At 41.6% G+C, this 19,656-nt stretch overlaps 1 protein-coding gene across 2 annotated transcripts in view; it reads right to left on the reverse strand.

Moving 5' to 3' along the window:
• Positions 1-19,656, reverse strand: part of NR3C2 (nuclear receptor subfamily 3, group C, member 2) — a 207,342-nt gene that overhangs the window by 16,975 nt on the left and 170,711 nt on the right. Inside the window, exons 4-5 of one of the 2 annotated variants that reach the window (XM_009890736.1) lie at positions 18,926-19,264; positions 18,361-18,505 (exon numbers count right to left, since the gene is read on the reverse strand). In XM_009890736.1, coding sequence (XP_009889038.1) covers positions 18,361-18,505; positions 18,926-19,264 — 484 coding nt within the window. The remainder of the gene's footprint in view (positions 1-18,360; positions 18,506-18,925; positions 19,265-19,656) is intronic. The other variant, XM_009890737.1, reaches the window with a different exon arrangement.

Raw genomic sequence — 19,656 nt, forward strand, 5'->3', positions numbered from 1 at the left:
CCGTGCCAGCAGACATCTTGACTCTCCTCAACCTGAATAACACAGTCCCGTAAAAATGTGGCTGGCAGGTATGGAAAATGGGGAAGTGGTTTAACAAAAACGAAGTGCGCGACTTCGTGTTACTGCCTGTATGTCTACCGAGGAGCCTGAAGTTAAGAAATGGTTGGGATGACCACTGCCTCAACCAGCAGCACTTGTGCATCCTTCCCAAGTAACCTCCATTTCAAAATCTCTGATTACTGCTTTTCCTGAAAATACAACAGGTCTAGCTCCAAGTGTAGGAACAACAAGGAAAAATGATTTCCCAAGTCACTGAAGTTCTTGTTAATATACTACACCAGACCTCCTACAGGGAATTCTTACTCAAATTGTTGCAATGGTCTCTTATTCAAACACTGAAATAGTCAAAAACTCTGCATGTTTTTATCTCAAAATAATAATCTCAGATAGTCTGGAATAAAAGAGTAGATCTCATTCATTAATACAGACTTTTGCCTGTTAAATCATAAAATAATAAGGACACATGGCTTGGATCCAGTTTACTCTTTTTTTTTTTCAAATATACTTTGCTAAATTTAGCTTCAGACCCTATCTGTCTTCTCTAAGGCAATCCTGGGCTAACCTATCCTGCACAAGTTTCAAGCAGAACGTTAGGATTTTGCTATACTTCTAAAGCCGCTATCCCAAACCACAACAGCTACTGCAAAGGGTCACTGAGAATTGCCTGTCTCATTTTGAAACTATGACATATATGCAGGTATTTAAACAAGGTGCTGTAATTGTTCAGTGACCACTACTTGTTGGTTTTGGTTTGTTTTTTTTTTTTTTAAATTGCTCAACAACAATTGTCTATATTTCTTCAAACATTTTTTCACATAATTGGGGAATTGGATGAAGTACAGCTAATTATTTTAACCAAGCAACCGCCTTTTCAAATATACAAATTGGCTGGTGAAAGAGAAGAATCATACTGTGTGCAAACAAAGACTGATGTAATCTTCCTGGTGTTTTATTTCACTACTGCCAGAGCAGATTTTATTTTCCTCCTTAATACTAATAAAGCGGACTCCCCATTGTTATATGGGCTCTGCACTTTTCCCCTGCTCCACCCTCTTCTCGAGACTAAGAACTTCCAGGTTTTTTTGTTTTTGTTTTTGTTTTTTTTTTAAATTTAATAGTAGTAGTAATGCCGTGTTTATTTATTTTTATTATGCATCATGGACTGCAGGGACGAAAACGAATAGAAAAAAAATAGTCATTGAACGCTTTGGACTGTGACTGAAATACCACTTGGTTTGAGAAGAGCAGCCTCCGCTGCTGGATGCACACAGGCACAAGCACACAAGCCTGGCCAGGAGCTGCAGAGGAGTTACAGACGCCACTTGCACACTCAACGCCGGTCGCGCGCTACAAACACACACAGAGTGACCCTGAGTAACTGGGACTGGGGGAAGCAGAAAGGGATTTGCAGAATTAAGATGCCAGATGCACACAAATGGGCATTTCTGAAGCTGCTGTGCCTGGGGTCCCGCTCTGCCCAAGGCTGGTGGCCACTGTCCAAGGCTTGTGGCCGACCCAGCATAGCAGCACCTGGATCTTTCCCAGTGTCTGGACGTGCCCTTAGCACAGACAACTGAGTACGCCAGGGATGGGGGTTCCACATTTGGCCACTGCATGACTCAGCCTACCACCCTTTGGGGACGTCACCCTCAACTAGACCAAGGTCCTCCTGCCTGATGGGTTGTTACTGCCCAGAGACCAAATGGCTGCAGGCACCTCTGAGCTGACCCAGAGACAGCTGGAGAAAAAGACCCCGAAAAACCTTGGAGAGTGATCTCCCTCCCGCTGCTCCTGCTCCCCTGCCCCTTCCCAAAATTACCAAATCCAGCTCTAGGACATAGATAACGATGGTTCCTAATTGACCTTTCCCAGGAGACTCAGAGGGATACCTACTGAAGTCAAAAAGCAAATGATTAATAAGGAACATTTGTATTTAAAAAAAAATAATCAAACATTTTAAGGTACATCTCAGACTGCTGAAGACTAGCAGTATTCAAAAAGAGTAAGTCTATTATATCCATTGTAAGGAGATCCGAGGACACCAAAGTTAGTTTCTCCAGCCTCAAGACATAAAGCAGCTGCCATTATCCCTGCCTGCATTTGACCTCCACACACACAAGAAGCACCAGAGCTTTCATCTGACACCACAAGCCACACAGCAAATACAACATTTTGAGGTTTTGTCTCGGGTTTCTTAGGCTTTCACAAAACAGCGTGGCAAAACACTGTGACAGCTAACCTAAAAGTATCCTGACTCAAAACCTTTTTTTTTTTATTACATTGCATTGCACTTTGTGACTTTTTCCTTTTTTTTCTCCTATGTTTTTCTTCGTATTTGTTTTGCTCTTATATGATTGCCTAAATAGAATAACTTTAGCAAAAGTCTGAGGTTTTTTGATTGGTGGTTTTGGTTTATTTTTGTGTGTTTGTCTTTTAAATATTTAGTCTTTTATCCACTTACAAATACTGTTCTCTAGTTTACCCTCAAGGAAAACCTGATGGCATTGTTTGTGGTGAGATAAAATTATATACAGAACTAGGTACTAAATAGTTTACTTAACATACAGCAAACCTGTAATTTCAAATCAGTTTCGCTCCTGAAAAATCAATTCAGTTGATTTATTACTTATTTACAAACTATTACTAACTACAAATTATGTTAGTTAATTCACTACTCTGTTTAAAGTAAGATAAACATTTTGTGGAGAGTTTACAGTATTCAAATTTGCATTTGATTTTTAAACCACAGAGTGTAAAATAAGAGAGTACAGAGTGTTTGGAAAATACAGATGCTGACATCGCAGATATCCCCATGCCATGAGAGTAACAACAGAATAAAGCAATAGAAATGGCTCGTATATTAGAAGAGATGGGGCACATAAAAATTAGGGCATGTCAACATCACATGAACAAAGTTATTCCTTCCTTAACAAATGTGTCATCTAAGAATAAATACTATCAGCTCATCACAAATGCCATTACCACCATGGGGAAAAATTAAAACAAACTTCTGTGTTGCCTTCCCCCCTGCCTATTTTTTTTATTAAGGGGGGGGGGGGAAGAAGCAAAAGCCAACCAACCAAAACCAGTTCTACCTCCGACACAGCATATAAACTTCTCCACACAAAAAGTGGAGAATGTGAAGATCTGGAATATAAGGGCATATATCTTTATGGGGACATTTAAGAAGGTAAGTACATTTAAGTAACAAAAGGCGTGGAGCCAAAGCTCTGAATCCACTGTGTGGATACGCATTCAAAAGTGGTGTCATTAGCTCAGTTTAGCTTAATCCTCCTTCATAATAATACGCTTTAAACTTTACACCTTAAATTAATCCATCTTAAGTTCCACGAGTGTCTCCTTACAGGTTTAATTTAATGCCTGGCTCACATTCTGCCTGACCTTTCCCGCAGCTGCAGCACTGCGGGCAGGCAGAGGGGCCACAACCAGCCCACTCCCCCCACCTACTGCTCTGCCTAATTTCTATCTGCTCCTGCAGAGCCTCTTTGGCCAAGGGTTCCTTGTGTCAACCGATCACCAAGTTGCTCACCACATCCCCACTGGAACTGAACTGATGCTGCTTTTCCCTCCCTTCCCCTGTGAGGAAGACGAGGTGGGTACCTCCTCTGGCGAAGCCCTCCAAGGCACCTCAACCACCTTGGTGGGAAGAGGGGTTTTGTTCCTGTTGTCGGGTTTCTCCCAACGAACCACAGCAAAAGTTCCTAGTTGAGAGACTCCCTGGTACTTTCCCTGAGTTCATCTTCACTTTCTCTCCACTTGATCAGGGATCTCCCCCTAACCCCTTGCAATCTCTGTGTCCTCGCCTCTCTCATCTCTGCCACCCTTATTCCTAAACTGACCCCACATCTTCTTTCCATGGGCAGGCTGCACGGAGACCAGCCCTGCGGTAGCAGCCCAACACCTCAGCCTGTTTCATCCTCAACGTCTACCCACGGAGTGCCAAATACACAGATGAGAAAGTGGTAAACCAATCCCACTCCCCCTGTTCCCCTGCTCCGTGGAAGTAGCCGTCCTTTTACACAGGGGCAAGCGAGGAGGCAAACGGCTTTGGCACCCGGCTGAAACCCAAGGGTGCCCCAAATCAACAAGGAATGAGCCAACAAACTACAACAGAGATGTAGGATTTGAGCAGTCACACCAGGGCAGGAGGCATGGTTTAAGGGAACTGTTTCAGACCAGGCATCCTAAATACCAAAATACTCATTAATACCCTTGTGTGACCTCCACAGGAAACCAAACAGCCACATCAAAAATGGTGAAACTACAGGCACGCTGCACAGAAACAACTTGTTATGAATAAGTAACTTATAATTTATGAAGTCATCATAAAGTCTAGTATTGTAAATCCCCTTGCTGAGGACGGAAACTGCAACTCAACTGACCGTAACCAAAAAAAGAGGAACCCACGCATCAAGGATTATTCACTCACAGGCGAAACTCAGCCCCAAACCAAACATGATACCATGCTTTATTTACTTTCTCATGGATACTATCCAAAGCTGCAGCACAAGGCATCTTCCTAAATTAGAGAGCGAAGCAAAGAAATGGAAAGCTGCGGTGGGTGTTTTGAAGTTTCATCAGCACTCAAGTGGCTTGCTGATAATCCCAAGAAAAACTGGGCAAAGGCATCCCCTTTCACAGCACCTCAAAAGAACAAATGTGCAGCTGAATTAGTCCCTTGGCCTCTGCAGCTCAGAAAAGACTTAGGAAAAGACCAAGCAAAGACTTATAGCAAAAGTCTGATGTCAGAGATACTCTTCGTGTTTCCTGATTTTACAATTTTTCCGCCTACAAGAACGGTTTCCAATTTTATAATCACAAACCTTTTGTTTGCTAGACTAAAACCTGTATCCATTTGAAGCCTGTCCATCACTTTAAATATCTCAGGGAAATTCAGAAAGCACGTTCCGCTGTAACACAACCAAACCAAACAAACAAACGCAACCCAAGAAGAAAAACTGCCGAAGGCCTGCAGGTCAAAACCGGTTTGGAAACCTCAGAAAGGAAGGGATGCTTTCCACCATGCCAGAAGGGGTCAGTTTGAACCTGGCAGAAAGAGTAGTGAACCATCACCAGACATGTTTAGGGCAAGGCAGGCAAGCTGTGGATAAAGGGGGAAAAAGACCAGGGACATGGGATCACAGAGGCCCTTGTTCAGCTGCTCAAACCTTCTAATCAGGGCCCTTGGCCCGCATTGTCTTATGAGGGGTTTCACTTGTCTGGAAAAAATTTTGAGGTTCTTAGGGAAAAAAAGAAAAAAAAAAAACCACCAAACCATACTATTGTAACAACAATTTACTTGTTCTTGAGGGAGTATTCTACTTCAACTGCTCCATCATGAAGAACAGTGGGAACAGAACGACGCTTCCTAGTAGAAAACTGAACCTATTCTTCCGTGCAAAGGGGCAATCGCTGCACTGCGTTGTGTGCGACGGCATTGGGAAACACTGCGCATCATTCTGCTCAATAGACTGTACCCAGACACCTGTTTCCCATCTTGAAGCCATTATAAACGCAACCAAAGTCAGCAGTACTGGAGCAGCATCATTAAGTTATTGCACTGATCAAAATCCAAGCCAAAATACATGCAGAATTCAGGCAAAACTCAATTACGACTTTTCATTCAGCACTTGTTTCTTATTCAGCACTTTCTAATCTCTGCTCGCTCTGCAAGCCACAGCAGAAAAAGACAAAAACATGCTCCCTTCAACACACTGCCTACAACTCTTAAAGCTTTAGACCCATCTCCTTCCAGCAAGGAAAAAATACCTGTTATCTTCCATCAATGACAAATGAGGGCACTCAATCCTGTTGAAATTAATGGCAGTTTTGTCATCAGTTTCTACTGGAGAGAAATTTGGGTCATGCCCATTTTTCCTTTAACTTGTCAGTAAGTCAGCAGAAAGAAATACCCCATCTTCAGTACCACCAGCGACCTCTTCCTCCTCCTGATAAGGCAGCAAATGCTCTCCCTAAGCAGTAAGGGATAGAGAATTTAACTATTACCCTGCCATTGGTTAAACTTCCATGGATAAACATAGGCTGGCAATTAGGTGGTTTACCCAGGAAACTGTTAGCCTAGAGGGAGCACAAAGGTGACACCCTCAGACGACCACCCTGCTGTCTACACAAGCCATGGTGGGTCTCAGCCAGGTTACAAGATCACAGCCCCCAGCTGCCTGCTCTATCGTGCAGCTGGAAAACACTGTCCTTGTACCAGGCCCAGGGAAAGAAACAAACCAAACCAAAACCGAAGTGCCAATGCCTCAGCCCCCAGTGACAGTCAGGGTTTTCAGCATAGCGTAGGAACGCTCCCAGACCATTTTGGCTGATACCGCTGAAGTGCCTGATGCAGTGATTGCGCATGTACACGCTCCTTCATACAGAGACAGGCAAGCACCAGCAGTCATGTCTTAAAGCAAAGCTGCAAGACCTGACACCAAATGTCACCTCAGCTCCTCCTGCTGCCCCCACAATCCCTCTGCCCTGTCCTACCTGACTTTAGCCACTGCTGACAGTCAGCATTTCTTCTCTCCACCTACAAGGCAGGGAGGAAAAAACCCTGTACCCTATTAATCTGACACAGCAGCAAGGCCTTGGCACTACTTTGAAAATACGGAGATTTTATGGTGAGATCCTCCTGCAGCAGCAGGGAATTGGGCTCAAGGGCCCTGGAGATGCCTCCTGCTGCTGTGTTCCTGCAGGAATCTGACAGGCAACAAGAGAAAGCTGTTCCCTGCAAGGAAGCCCAGTATGCAAAAAAGACAGATTTCCTGCTCCAAAAGTTGCTTTAGTAACGATCTCCCCCCACCAATCCCGTCACAAGAACGTGTAAACCCACCGTTACCAAAGTAAAACATTTAACCCCACAAGCTTCCCTCCGGGTGACTGGGATGCTGCTGACTGATGGGCACATAGCTGGGAGCACCAGCACTATAGCAATGACCTTGGCAGAAGCTGCTGACGAACCCAGGACAAAACAGGGCCTAGATTGAGGACCACCAATGCTGGACACAGATAATCAGGCAAGGAAGGTAATTTCACATTAAAACGCACCTACAGACATAGCTGGTATTTTTGTGGGCGTTAGCCACCCAGGCATACAAACGTGGCAATTTTTTTACACCGAACTTAAAGGGGTCAGTTCTAAAAATTAGTTTTCTCCCAAGAAAGTCCTCCTGGTGATCCTAGAGAATACAAGCCCAAGTAACTGATACTAAGAAATTTAGAGCTGCTTTAAAGTTTCAGCTAAGTGTCCTCCAGTTATATGCCTATCAACAAAGGAACTGGCAACAGCTCATGGATAATGATTGCCAAAGGAGAGTTTCGGCTCCCAATCAGTAACAGAGAACTTGTGCTAAAATCCAATTTAATAATCACCCAGTTATGTAACCCTAAAATCTCAAGCACATCAATAGCAAAAAAAACCCCAAGTATCTTCTGGAATTAACAGTTAATTATGCAGTTAGCAGAATGCTGATACCAAATACTCTCTTTTGGTTTGCATTTGCATTCCAAAAGAGACAAATCACAGTTTAAATGAGAAAATACATAATTATGCCTTTACCAAAATGCTTTTTCAATAGCACATTCAATAATAAGTGATGATAATGTACACATGACAATAAACACCCTTTTAAACTTCATCAGCGAAAGGTATCTCCAGCCAGAAAAGGTGCCCATTAGGTATCGTTTTATACATCCATTATGCCAGGGCTCATTGTCACTTGCAGTGGTTCATCAGCAAAATTACGGCTATATTCCACATGCAGTGGCAGTTCTCCTCTTGTGCCAACAATGCCTCAGAAATCAAGATGTTGCTCGTGCTGTCATGCAAAGCCTGGCATTTTCTGGAAGTCAACCGAGGCATGCCTTCCTCTCATACTAGTTTAGAGGAACTAATTCCTAATTTTCCTTTTAATCTGGAAGATTGATATTTAACTCTATAGGGGAAGCAGCGAAAGGAAGCACTACGCATATGAAAGGCGTTTGGAGATGCCACCAAACAGCTCATTGATGTGGAGAAAGACTAAAGCAGCACCACGTTCAGACAGACACTCGAAAGGAACAAACCTCTTCTCTATCCCAGCCCTTCCCAGGGGGTGTCCAAAGACACCCTCCCAAAAGGCTTGTGGACATCCCAAAGTCATGCTGAGACAATACTAAGAGAGCATAATTATGCCAAGTTAAATGCAAAATCATCGGGCAAGTCTTCATGCTAAAGTCATAAAAACTAACAGTCAAACCCTTTCAAACACATCACAAGCTAGAAACCTGCCGGAACATCCACTGGGCCGACAGATGATCAAGATGAAAAAGAAGTGTTTCAGAAAAAACAGGCCATAGCAGAAAAGTTAAATAAAATCTTTGCATCAGTGCTCTCCGTAAAGGAGTCCAGGAAGGCTCTGCACCAGAGTCTCCCTCTTCAGCAAGTGAGCGCAAGAACTGTTTTCAGATTAAAGTGTGAGTAGAAGAGGGTTTAGAAAGAAAAAAAAAAAAAACAGTAAAATGAATAGTAATAAATCACCAAGACCAGATGGCATCCATCCATGAGCTGTAAAGTAACTTAAATACGGAATTGCTGAATTACCAACTGTGCTGTGCAGCTTATTGCTTAAATTGCCCTTATAAAAGGCGTGGAAGGTGACAAACGTGACTGATTTCTTAAAATGGGTCTGGGAGTGGGGAGGGAGCACTCAAGAGACCAGAGGCTAGTAAGTCTCATTTCTATATCTAGCAAAACGACTGAAAGAGAAGCACTCACAGATAAATAAATATGCTAGAAGGGAAGAAAGTCAGAGCAGCTTTGGCAAAGAGGTCACGTGTCACGAATCTGTAAGAGCACTCTGATGACAGCACAAGGATGTTCTGGTCGATACAGGCAACGTCTGTGAGCGCAAGAACTGTTTTCAGATTAAAGTGTGAGTAGAAGAGGGTTTAGAAAGAAAGAAAAAAATACAGTAAAATGAATAGTAATAAATCACCAAGACCAGATGGCATCCATCCATGAGCTGTAAAGTAACTTAAATACGGAATTGCTGAATTACCAACTGTGCTGTGCAGCTTATTGCTTAAATTGCCCTTATAAAAGGCGTGGAAGGTGACAAACGTGACTGATTTCTTAAAATGGGTCTGGGAGTGGGGAGGGAGCACTCAAGAGACCAGAGGCTAGTAAGTCTCATTTCTATATCTAGCAAAACGACTGAAAGAGAAGCACTCACAGATAAATAAATATGCTAGAAGGGAAGAAAGTCAGAGCAGCTTTGGCAAAGAGGTCACGTGTCACGAATCTGTAAGAGCACTCTGATGACAGCACAAGGATGTTCTGGTCGATACAGGCAACGTCTGTACGGCTGAAATGCTTTGCACATGCCAGGTCTAGCTGCATCCCACGGCCATATGGGGTGAGACCTAAGCAAACACCAACCTTCTCCTCCTCCTCCTCCTCCTCTCCTCTGCCCTGGTTTCCACACAAAGGAAACTGGGGCATGCAGCTTGGGTATGGGCTGCAATACTGTCTGTCGGCGTGCCAGCACGGGTAATTGCTGGTCTAGGACCTCCTGCACACTGCGCTTTGCATCAGGAGGTATGCGGGGATGCAATCACGGCAAAGTTGGATTTTAAAGCTATTAAAAAGATCTTCTGAAAGCTCTTAAGGAGAGCTTAGGGATAAGGAGAGGGCTCTTCATGGATTATTAGCAGCTTAAAAATAGGAGACCAAGCGTAATAATAAATGGACATCTCTCTCAAGTAATGGAGGTTACCAAGGAAGTCTCACAGAGCTCTGCACTGGGGCCAGGGCTGAAAACTGTACTCATACAACATCTGAAAAAAATCAGACCTATGGAAGTGACAAAGCTTGCTGATGACTCCAGACAATGATATCAAGAGCTGCCTGTGAAAAAGTGCTGGAAAATCTTGCAAAACTGTGTGACAAAATGGAAGGTGAAAATCACTAATTGCAAGACAATGCGGACAGTGTAATCATCTTCTACCATACACACAAAATAACTGGCTCTAAATTAACAACCATCACACAATAAAGAGACATAAGTGCAATTCAGAATAGGTTTTGGGGGCTTCTGTCTTTTGAAAAATGCTTGCTCAGTGTTTACTAATGGTCAAAAAAGCAAAGTGGGAGAAAAGAAGAGTCGCGAGCAAGACAGAAACTGTAATTTTTGCTACTGCCTAAATCCCCTGCGGTCTGAACACAGCGTGTCAGTCTAGCCTCCTCCCAAAATTAATACAACGGGCTAGCAAAAGCACTGAAGGAGGAGATGAGGATGGCCAGGGGAAGCAAACAACTAACATACAAGGGTAGATTAAATTGACTAGCTGATTCTTCAGCTCACAGAATAAATGATGGGACCTGACAGAGATCTGTAAGTGATAAATGGCATACACAGGATGAAAAGGAATATATCTGCTATTACCACAAACACAAGAATGAAGTGGCACTCCATTAAATTATCAGCTACCTGCTTTAGAAACATCAACAAACAAATATGCATAATTAAACTGCAGAAGCGACTGCCACAGAACATTTTAGATGTCAAGATTATAAATGTATTCAAAAAGGTATTAGGCAAATTTACAGAAGAAAGATACAGAAGGGTTATTAAGCACAACTGTCCGAATGCAATCTCCCGTTCAGAAAGTATCTAAACTGCTAGTATTCCGACTGCTGGAATGGGCAAATGAAGTAGTATCATTTTATGCTTGCCCTGATCTTAGGCTTTCTTTGCAACTGGACAGTTTAAAGGATAAGAAACTTTCTTCTGTCAGTTTTCACATTCTTACTTATCTCCCTAAAACTACTTTATCTCCCATTTTTCTTCGCAGTTTCACAGTTTCAACTAAAGCACCGTAGAAATTTAAGAAGTGTTTAGAGATCAGCTATGACAGGAGTTCTTCAAAGTTTCCTCTGTCTCTGCACTGTTTTGGGGTGCATACGTAACAAAATCCTTTCACATACTTCTCTGGATGGAAACTGAGCTGCACTTCATGTCAAAGTAAATAATAGTACCAACATATATAAAAAATTTACTGATAAAGACATCCACTTCTCATTGCACTGACAGTTTAGATTGTATGAATGCAGTACTCCTCTTCAAAATAATATAGGCAAGCAAAAATCATGCAGGGAGGAATATCAAGGAGTGCTTGCTGACCTTTTAACAAGATCAGTGATTACACACACGATTTATTAGAAAAGAATGAACATTGACAACTCTTATCAACAATCATTGCGGCAATACTAATTAAAAATGAGGTATTTGAAGACTGCCAGATGAAAGAAGATTACAAAAATGTACCTAAATTTAGACACTACAGGATTAACAGATTGTTAAAAAAACCAAAAGGGTTAACACCCATCATCCTGCAAAATGTAAAGGGGGAAAAAGCAATCTTTCAAATAATAAAAGAAGTCACTTAATGGCTTTATAACCACTCACAGATGATCTAAGTAATCATTCCCCCCCTGCCCCGGGGTATATAAGGTTAAAAAAAATTACAATCTGCTATTCTTAATTATTCAGCTTACTTTATTACATTTATCTTTCTGCTGTTACTATAGAAATCAGAATACCACAAAGACTTACAGGCTTCAGCACCAAAAGGGCACAGAGAGGCAGCTGCATCCTTGCACTGCCTTACGCAACACCAAATCCTAATGGTCCCAGCTTCCACAAGTATATTACGAGAGGGTATTAGGAACATAATGAAAAGACAATGAACATGCTATTTACTAATAAAATACACATAATTAATAAATGCAGATTTTAAATAAAATCTCATCTATTCAGCTGAGCTACATCTTAATTCTTAATTTAATTTCATTACTTTCTTCAGTGTTACAAAATCCTCTGCCCATTCACATCCCATGACAACATTAGCAGAGAAAATTCACATAAATCCCCATGTACTGAAGCTGGTTTTCCAGCTCTCTCTACCTCATTTGCTCTACATCAACTTTCTCATTTGAAAAATTTATTCTCTATTTTTCCTCTATTGCTAATATCAACCTCTGTCTGCTTTTAAATTTTAAAACTTCACACTTGGGGCAATTACCAAAGGCATAGTATGAAAGATCCTTGTAACACTACATTTTTATTTTACTGAATGTTAAATCTTGCACTGTAAAGGAAAGATTTATATTAATTTGTAGTAACCTTCGTTAGTTTGTTAAATTACATTACATACATAGTATTATTGGGTTATTTAAAAATATCTGGAGCAGATGATTGAATTTTATAATGAAAAAGCCATCCATACTGCACTACAAAGTAGAAAAGTGGCCAGTAGTGTCACAATTGCCCAAACTGCAATAATGAAAGGACAGTCACTTCTTAGTTCAAAATCCATAGCCTGAAGTTTCACCTTATCAGTCAAAAGCACCAACCAATATGTCGAACGGTATATTCTGCTCTTAATGTTTTGCACATAATATTCAATAAACTGCAGCCTCTACTGAAACCTTTTTACTGTACGGATTGAGCTGCATATGATGTAATACAATAATTTCAGAGATGGAAAAAAGACATCACTGATTCAAACGCTTGTGAAAACTGGCTGCAGTTTTTAGACTCGGTCTTTCAAAGTTCACTTTTAATAATTTTGAGTACTTCGTGCAATGCCTAGTGCTGTTTTTACCACACAAACCCTCAAGTCCTTGACTAGGGTAAAAATATCTGTAAAAATCCAATGACAAACAGAACAAAGTACAATGGCCATGAAATTCTGAACCTGCACACTTATGCACCTATGATTTATTCTTTATGCTGCAGATGACAAACCAAGAAAAATCAAAGGAGCAAGAAAACACACAGTGCATTAGTCACTCGGCGCATTTGCAAAATACTGTTGAAATATTGATGCTGTAACTTTAATGTACTAAAGTGGTCTCAACACAGTGTCTCAGCATTACTGAACTCTTTTGGTATCCCACATCATTGCTATTTTACAGCTAAATAAGGCTGGAATGGTAAAGAAGGGAATTGGGGTAAATTTCCTAAAAATAGTAAATGATTTTGGAATTTGAGTCTCTTCTTCAAAAGTCCCCAAGGATTTAGAAGTCTACAGAGAGACCACGTATAACCTAAAATCAAAAGAAAAATCAAGACCTGGGGGTAACTCTGGCACTGGGCTGGCCGTCTGGTTTCTCTACGCCAGCAGAAACCAACGGGTGCCAAAGAGGACACGTCTTGATTTTTAATATTCATCAGCAATGTCTTCCCAGCTGGGTTTTTGCCCTGTGGAGAGATGAAAAGCCACCATCCCCCTTCCTTAGGGGAAGGGGTGGATGAGCAGGGCCGCTTGCCATAAGGGATGCAGTTTCTGGCCTCCAGCTGGGAGAGGGATACATGCTGGGAGCACAAGCTGAAGGCAGCCCATGTCCCACCGCTCCTGCTGGTTTCCCACACTGGGGGAGCAAGGATCCCCGCTGTGCCATGTCTTGGCTTCTGCTGGGTTTCTGTTGGCGCTGCTGCACTTGTAAATGCTTTTATCCCTTCCCGAGCCTCTGAAAGGTTGCCAGCCAATGCCCTGACTTAATGTATGGGTGGAAGCAGATACCTGGGAAGTTGCCACCACCGGTGGGACAGCAACTACCCGAGCCTGTGACAGAAATGTGGGCAAGAAGGAACATCCCTTGCCTTCCTCTAGGATTTAGGCATCTGACTTCTGCACTGCAATCACATAAACTCCTACTATTGAAAGATTCAGATCATCAGATTTCTTCTAGCACCTGAACTGTCACGCCGTCTCTTTTCAAAAATGTTGTGGACTTCTCCTTCAAAAGGACACAGCCAGAGAAAGAGCAGTTTTAGTTATTAGTTCAATGATTAATTCATCCAGTAAAGGAGAGACCAAGGGAATTTGAAACTAACTTCCCTATCTTCCAGGACCACATCTTAAAAATCATGTTTTAGGCTGTTCCCTGTAGCAAACAGTTCATTTTACACAGCTTCAGAAAGAATCCCCGAAAATAAGCTAGCATTAAAAACATTGTATTTTGCTACATCCCTTGCTTTGTTCTTGCACCCATTCCAAGCAGCACCACTCAGTTTCCTGCTTTCAATTGTGTATAATTTTACCAATTTAATGCTCCGGACTTGAATTGTCCACGCATATGCCTGCCTCAGGTTTAATTAGATTAGAAAATTTCAAGCTAAAGTCTTTGGCTAAGTCTTAAGAGAAATTTCCTCCCTCCCTCGAGTTAAATAAACAACAGCCATTTTTTTCTGTGGTATTTCTGCTACTTTGTAGTAGGAACCTGAAATGTCTTAGAGCTTAGGTCTTGAATCAGGGATAGTCTTTTGCCACGTCTTAAGAAAATCTTCCCCATTACTATCTCTCTATTCTCCCAAATCCCTAGATTCATTCAAGGTAAGGCTTCCTCGCCAGCCAGAAATGAAGCAAAAATCCAACCGTCTCTCACTACATGATCCTCTATCATCCCTACAACTCACCCAACCTGATCGATACAAAAAGGAAGGAGTCACACAGGAAAAATGTTATGGGATAACAGAAATTAAAGGTTTGGTTATGGATACAGTCTTCAAAGCACATACCCAAAGGGCTTAAACTACGATTTCACAGACCACCTTAATTTTGGAATTTTGCGACTTCTCCAATTTGAGCTTGCAGCCTTAAGCACATTATTGCAACATCTTTTGAGTGTTATTACATACACAACCGTCTTCCCTTAAGAGTGTCTACCTGCAACAGGAATTATGTAGTGTCACACACATGACGGTCTTTTAAAGATTTACTGTGGATTAAAACTAAAACTATATATATGATATTAGCTTTGATTACAACTACTGCACTACAAAAGAAATGGATTAAAAACCTGCACATATTGTAACTTGCACACACACACCCCCGGAAAACACACTGGTCTATTTTATGCCTCTTTTCAGGCTGTTTTTAGTCATTTCTGTAACAGGCTGAGCAGCCATTTTCTTATCCCTCAGTTCACATCTTCACATTTACTTAAGCCCAATTAAAGCAATGGAATATGGGCACGATGCATAAAGACGAACAGTACACTTAATTAGATATGTAACATGACTAAATGAAGGTGGACAAGTATTTCCAGCCTTCCATACGCCTAACAGGAACTCAAACCACGTATTAGTAGGGAGGCATTTTGCACTGTATTTATACAATCAAAGGTACATTTAACAGCTATTAACAACAGAGATCCTCATTTGTTATTCGCCTTGTTTACAGGCCTTCAGAATAAGAAAGAAAACAAGATCATATATCATGGCCTTCCAGAAACATTACGACTTCCTTTTATTCACAGTAGTTAAGAGTAAACAGAAAATTCATTCAACGTAAAACAAAGCAACATAATTCTGCTAATGCCAACCTCTACTTTCACTCTTTTTTAACTGTTCATTGAAGAAAATGCTGAGCCCTCTAGGGCACCAAGTGTAAGCTACTGGCCAGGGACCTTCCTAATTGCTTCTTTTGTAGAGATGGGAAATGACCTCTCCAGACACAATATGAAGAAATACCAAGAAAATCTCGGCCAGGTGACAACAGGAACATAAGTCTCTTGAGCCAGCAGAAGTAGAAGTCATTTTAAGGCATCTCCCTTTCATTCTGCACCCCTTTCATTCTGCAGTAACGTCCTAAAACACCAAGTGCAGTAAAACTCTCAAAGAGTTGCGGCAACTGAACCTTAGGGCGGTCTGATGAACCCCATGGCACAGAAATGAAGGCCTTTGTTTATAAGTACACACCATATTTCCAAGTTCATGGTACTCAAAAAGTAAAGGTAAGATCAACCTTCAGCAATTCCAGAGCAAAGATTCAAAGCAGTGTGTTTCACAGACAGGAACATACATTATGTTTTGTGCTGATCTGAATGGTTTCTACACTGAACTGTATTGGATGACTTGTACAATTCCAGTAACCCACCTCTGACCTTATGTCCAGACTGGGAAATGCACTGCATCTCTTGAACTTGGAATCACAAAATAATTTAGCTTGGGGGGGACCTCTGAATGTCTCAAGTCCAACCATCTGCTTGCAGCAGGGCTAATGTCAAAGTTGGAGCAGGCTGCTTGGGGCTTTGCCCAGTCAAGGCTTGGACATCTTCAGAGACTCCAGTGCCTCTCTGGGCACCTGACTATTTCACCATCTCATTATGAAATTTCTCCTCCTGCTGCCCAGGAGGCACTTTGTTCTCCTAGACTTTCTATTGCAGCCTCTCATCCTTCCACTGTGGGCACCTCCACAAGGAGTCTGACTCCATCTTTTCTACAACAACTCATCAGGAAGCTGAAGGCTGCACTTAAATCCCCCACTGCACCCAGCACAGTCTTCTCCTGGATGCACGAGCCCAGCTCCCTCGCTGTCCCAGCCGGCCCCCAACCACCTTGGCCAACCTCCATGGGGCCCTCTGCAGTTTCTCAACAACTTTCCTGTTTGGGGGAGCCCAAAACTCAGACTCCAAATGCAGTCTCACAACTACCACGCTGAGCAGCAGTGTTTTCCCATCAAGTACGAAATGTGAGCAAAGTGAGAAAACCCCTCTCATTCTACAGACGGGCCCATTACTGTTCCAGAGTAAGCACTGAAGTCCTTACCCTTTTACCTCCAAGAAAATTTCTTGCCCTGATTAGCTACTTCAAAAGCCCCTGTCCCACATCTCACAGCTCAACACAGCTCCTGGTCATTTATTTTTATTTATAATTTATCTGCCTTTTGCTACCTTTGGTAGCTCTGCAATGAGTACATTGTTAAATATGCAGAAGACCAGACCACTGTCTTACATATGTATCTGGTTTTGGATGCAGGTTTTTATTTTGCACTCCATGACATCGCACTCCTATTCCTGAGTGGATCCCAACCTCAACCTCAATATAATTCTGCTGGCACCTACCTTCAAGGCTTGCAGCATAAAATTCACAATTGATCTCGACTTCTGGAAGCTACTTCTAGCTGCAGTATCAAGAATGCTAGCAATGCACATACACTTTTATTTGCAAGCGGGATTGATTTCCCTGTCCAATAAATTTTGACCCCCCAACTGACTTTCTTCAGATGAGGGAAAGCTGCTTCTGTGTTTGAACTTTTAGTCTACATTTCCCCAGGAGAACTAAACTCTTCAAAGTTCCCATTTTCATTTAGCTTTAGCTACAGATACTTTTTCTGCAATGATTCCCTAATGTCCAAGTCACAGTGGAGGTGCTTTCAACAAGGAAAATGGCTGACATTACATTTTCAACCACATGCAGTGAATCACCAGTTCCTTGTCTTCAAAAATAACAACCCAAACCAAACAATCCTTCTTTGATATTGCTCACTACTTTGGGACCAATCTCATATGCATTAATTATTAAGGAATTCCTAAATCAAAGACAGCCTATTAAGGCGGACAGCGACAAAGCATCTTCTTCTCCAAGAAAAACATTTTAGAAATCTTCAGTAGATTGAGCAGCAAGCTATTTTTTGTTCATTCTTTTCCTGTTGTGTTTTTTTTTTTTTCTTCAAGAGCACCCATAGCCTATTGATTATATCTCATTTTTACCTCTAGAAAAAAAAATAAAAATAAAAGAACCTTCTGGTATAAGCATATGATGTGACCCCAGTTTGACTGCCTGTGTATTCACTTGAATTTTGACTTCACTGTCTTGGAATAAACACTAGGTGACTAGAACAGAAATTAAATTATACTCATCAAAAGCAAAGCACTAAAACACAAACTTAAAATACGAAGGAACACATATACTCAGAAGGAATGGTTCCTTGGTTGATCCTTCTTTTTGTCTGAATGCATCATAAAAGAAGTTATCTTTCATTACTGAAAAAACATTTTGGCTTCTTTCATGGTTGCAAAGAAGGGTAATTAAGACTGTCAAGAAAACACATTGAACAGCTGTATATTGTTAAGAAAAGCACCATTATATGACTGCTCTGAAAGAAACCGGCAATTTAAACATTCACATTTCCTAGAAGTTAGATATTTTTCCAAGCTCCAGTAGATACCAAAAAAATTTGTTTCTATAAATCTTGGTCGTGTATCACTCATATTTCAAGCCAGCATGATGGTCCTAGTTTGAGAACACATCCACATACACAAAAAGTGGATGGCAGTATCAGAGCTTCGCCAATTGTCACTGAAAAAATCCCACTCTTTAAGCTACTTATTAAGCTGGAATTAGTTGAAATTTTCTTAAGACTGCAGGTATGCCTAAAAACCAAATAAAGACAGAGTAATCTTTCCAGCCTGCACTGAAAAGGACTTTAAGGAATACTTACTCATCGAAGATCAGGTCTGGAGCAAAATATAGGAACTGGCTGTTTGTATGTTTGTACGATCTCCAACTCAAGGCAAACGAAGACAGACACATCCATGAATACTGAATTAAAGTAATTTGGTCCTCAAGAGGCAAGTTTCTAAATCCTAGAGATCAAACCAGAAAACACCCATGAACTACATTGCACTCTACAGCAGTTGGCCAAACCAGCACTGAATACATTGCTCATTATTTTTCTAGTATTAATGAACAAGAGCAACACTCCCACAAAATATGCTTCTGAAAAAACAAACCCATAATTTTTCATCCCAGTGACAAAACATGTTTTCTTCTTAAGAAGCTATTATTCAAAATGAAAACTTTTCAAATATCGATCACAGACACGTGCAACAAACATTACATAAATCAAAAACCCCAACAATCTTCTCTCAGATGCTCATCACACACGCCCCTGTGAGAGTTTTCAACACAGCCCACAGATTAAAGACACAATTTGTCAAGCAAATAGTTCATTAAGCTAAAAGAAACAGTGAAGAGAAATTTCACCAAATGCCTTGCCGTCCTACCTGGAAGTATCTTCGCCCACTTCACCACCTGAATCATCTGCTTGCCGGCCAGGCGGTTTAAGGTGGAAAGCAGGTATTCTGCTGTATCTGGCTTCGAACTGTCGTATCCCGCATACACAATCTCAGGTTCAATGCTTTCAAGGATCTTAACAGGAGAGGGAGTAAGTGCTGGTGAGATAGCAGACATGTGGGGGACAAGTGCTGTGTTTACAGAGGGCTCAGTCACAGGCGCGATATATGTCGTTCCTTCCTCGGGGCTCTGGGGTGGTGGCTGCTGCCGCTGCTGTGGCTGCTCCTCGTGCATCCCTTTCAATTTCCCCAACTTTTTGGACTTCCGGGCTGTGAATATGAGAGCAGCACAAGAACCAAGTCAGTACAGAAAGCCAGCGTAACCCTGGCTTTATAGAAAATGGAAGCAGAAGTATCATCTCAAAGTTCTCAAGTGAAACAGGTGCAGAACCTTAAGAAATACCTCACTGCCTGCCGCATCGTTACACTGGAAAAAGGACCGAAAGACACATATAAGCTCATTTTCATTGCTTTACAGGATGTTTTTATAAGTGACAGAATGTCCAGTATCTGTCTCCATACAGACATGCGTAAAACATCCTAGTTACTGCGGTTGGCACCCATTAAATGTTTCAGTAGTTTATTTGTTTTGTGGCTTAAGCGAATCACTTATCACCTACAAGTCTGCAATTTGTGTTCCCCATTGCATTTGATCAAAGGAA

This window comes from Charadrius vociferus, unplaced genomic scaffold, assembly GCF_000708025.1.
Source record: "Charadrius vociferus isolate BGI_N301 unplaced genomic scaffold, ASM70802v2 scaffold178, whole genome shotgun sequence".
In the NCBI taxonomy this organism is placed as follows: domain Eukaryota; kingdom Metazoa; phylum Chordata; class Aves; order Charadriiformes; family Charadriidae; genus Charadrius; species Charadrius vociferus.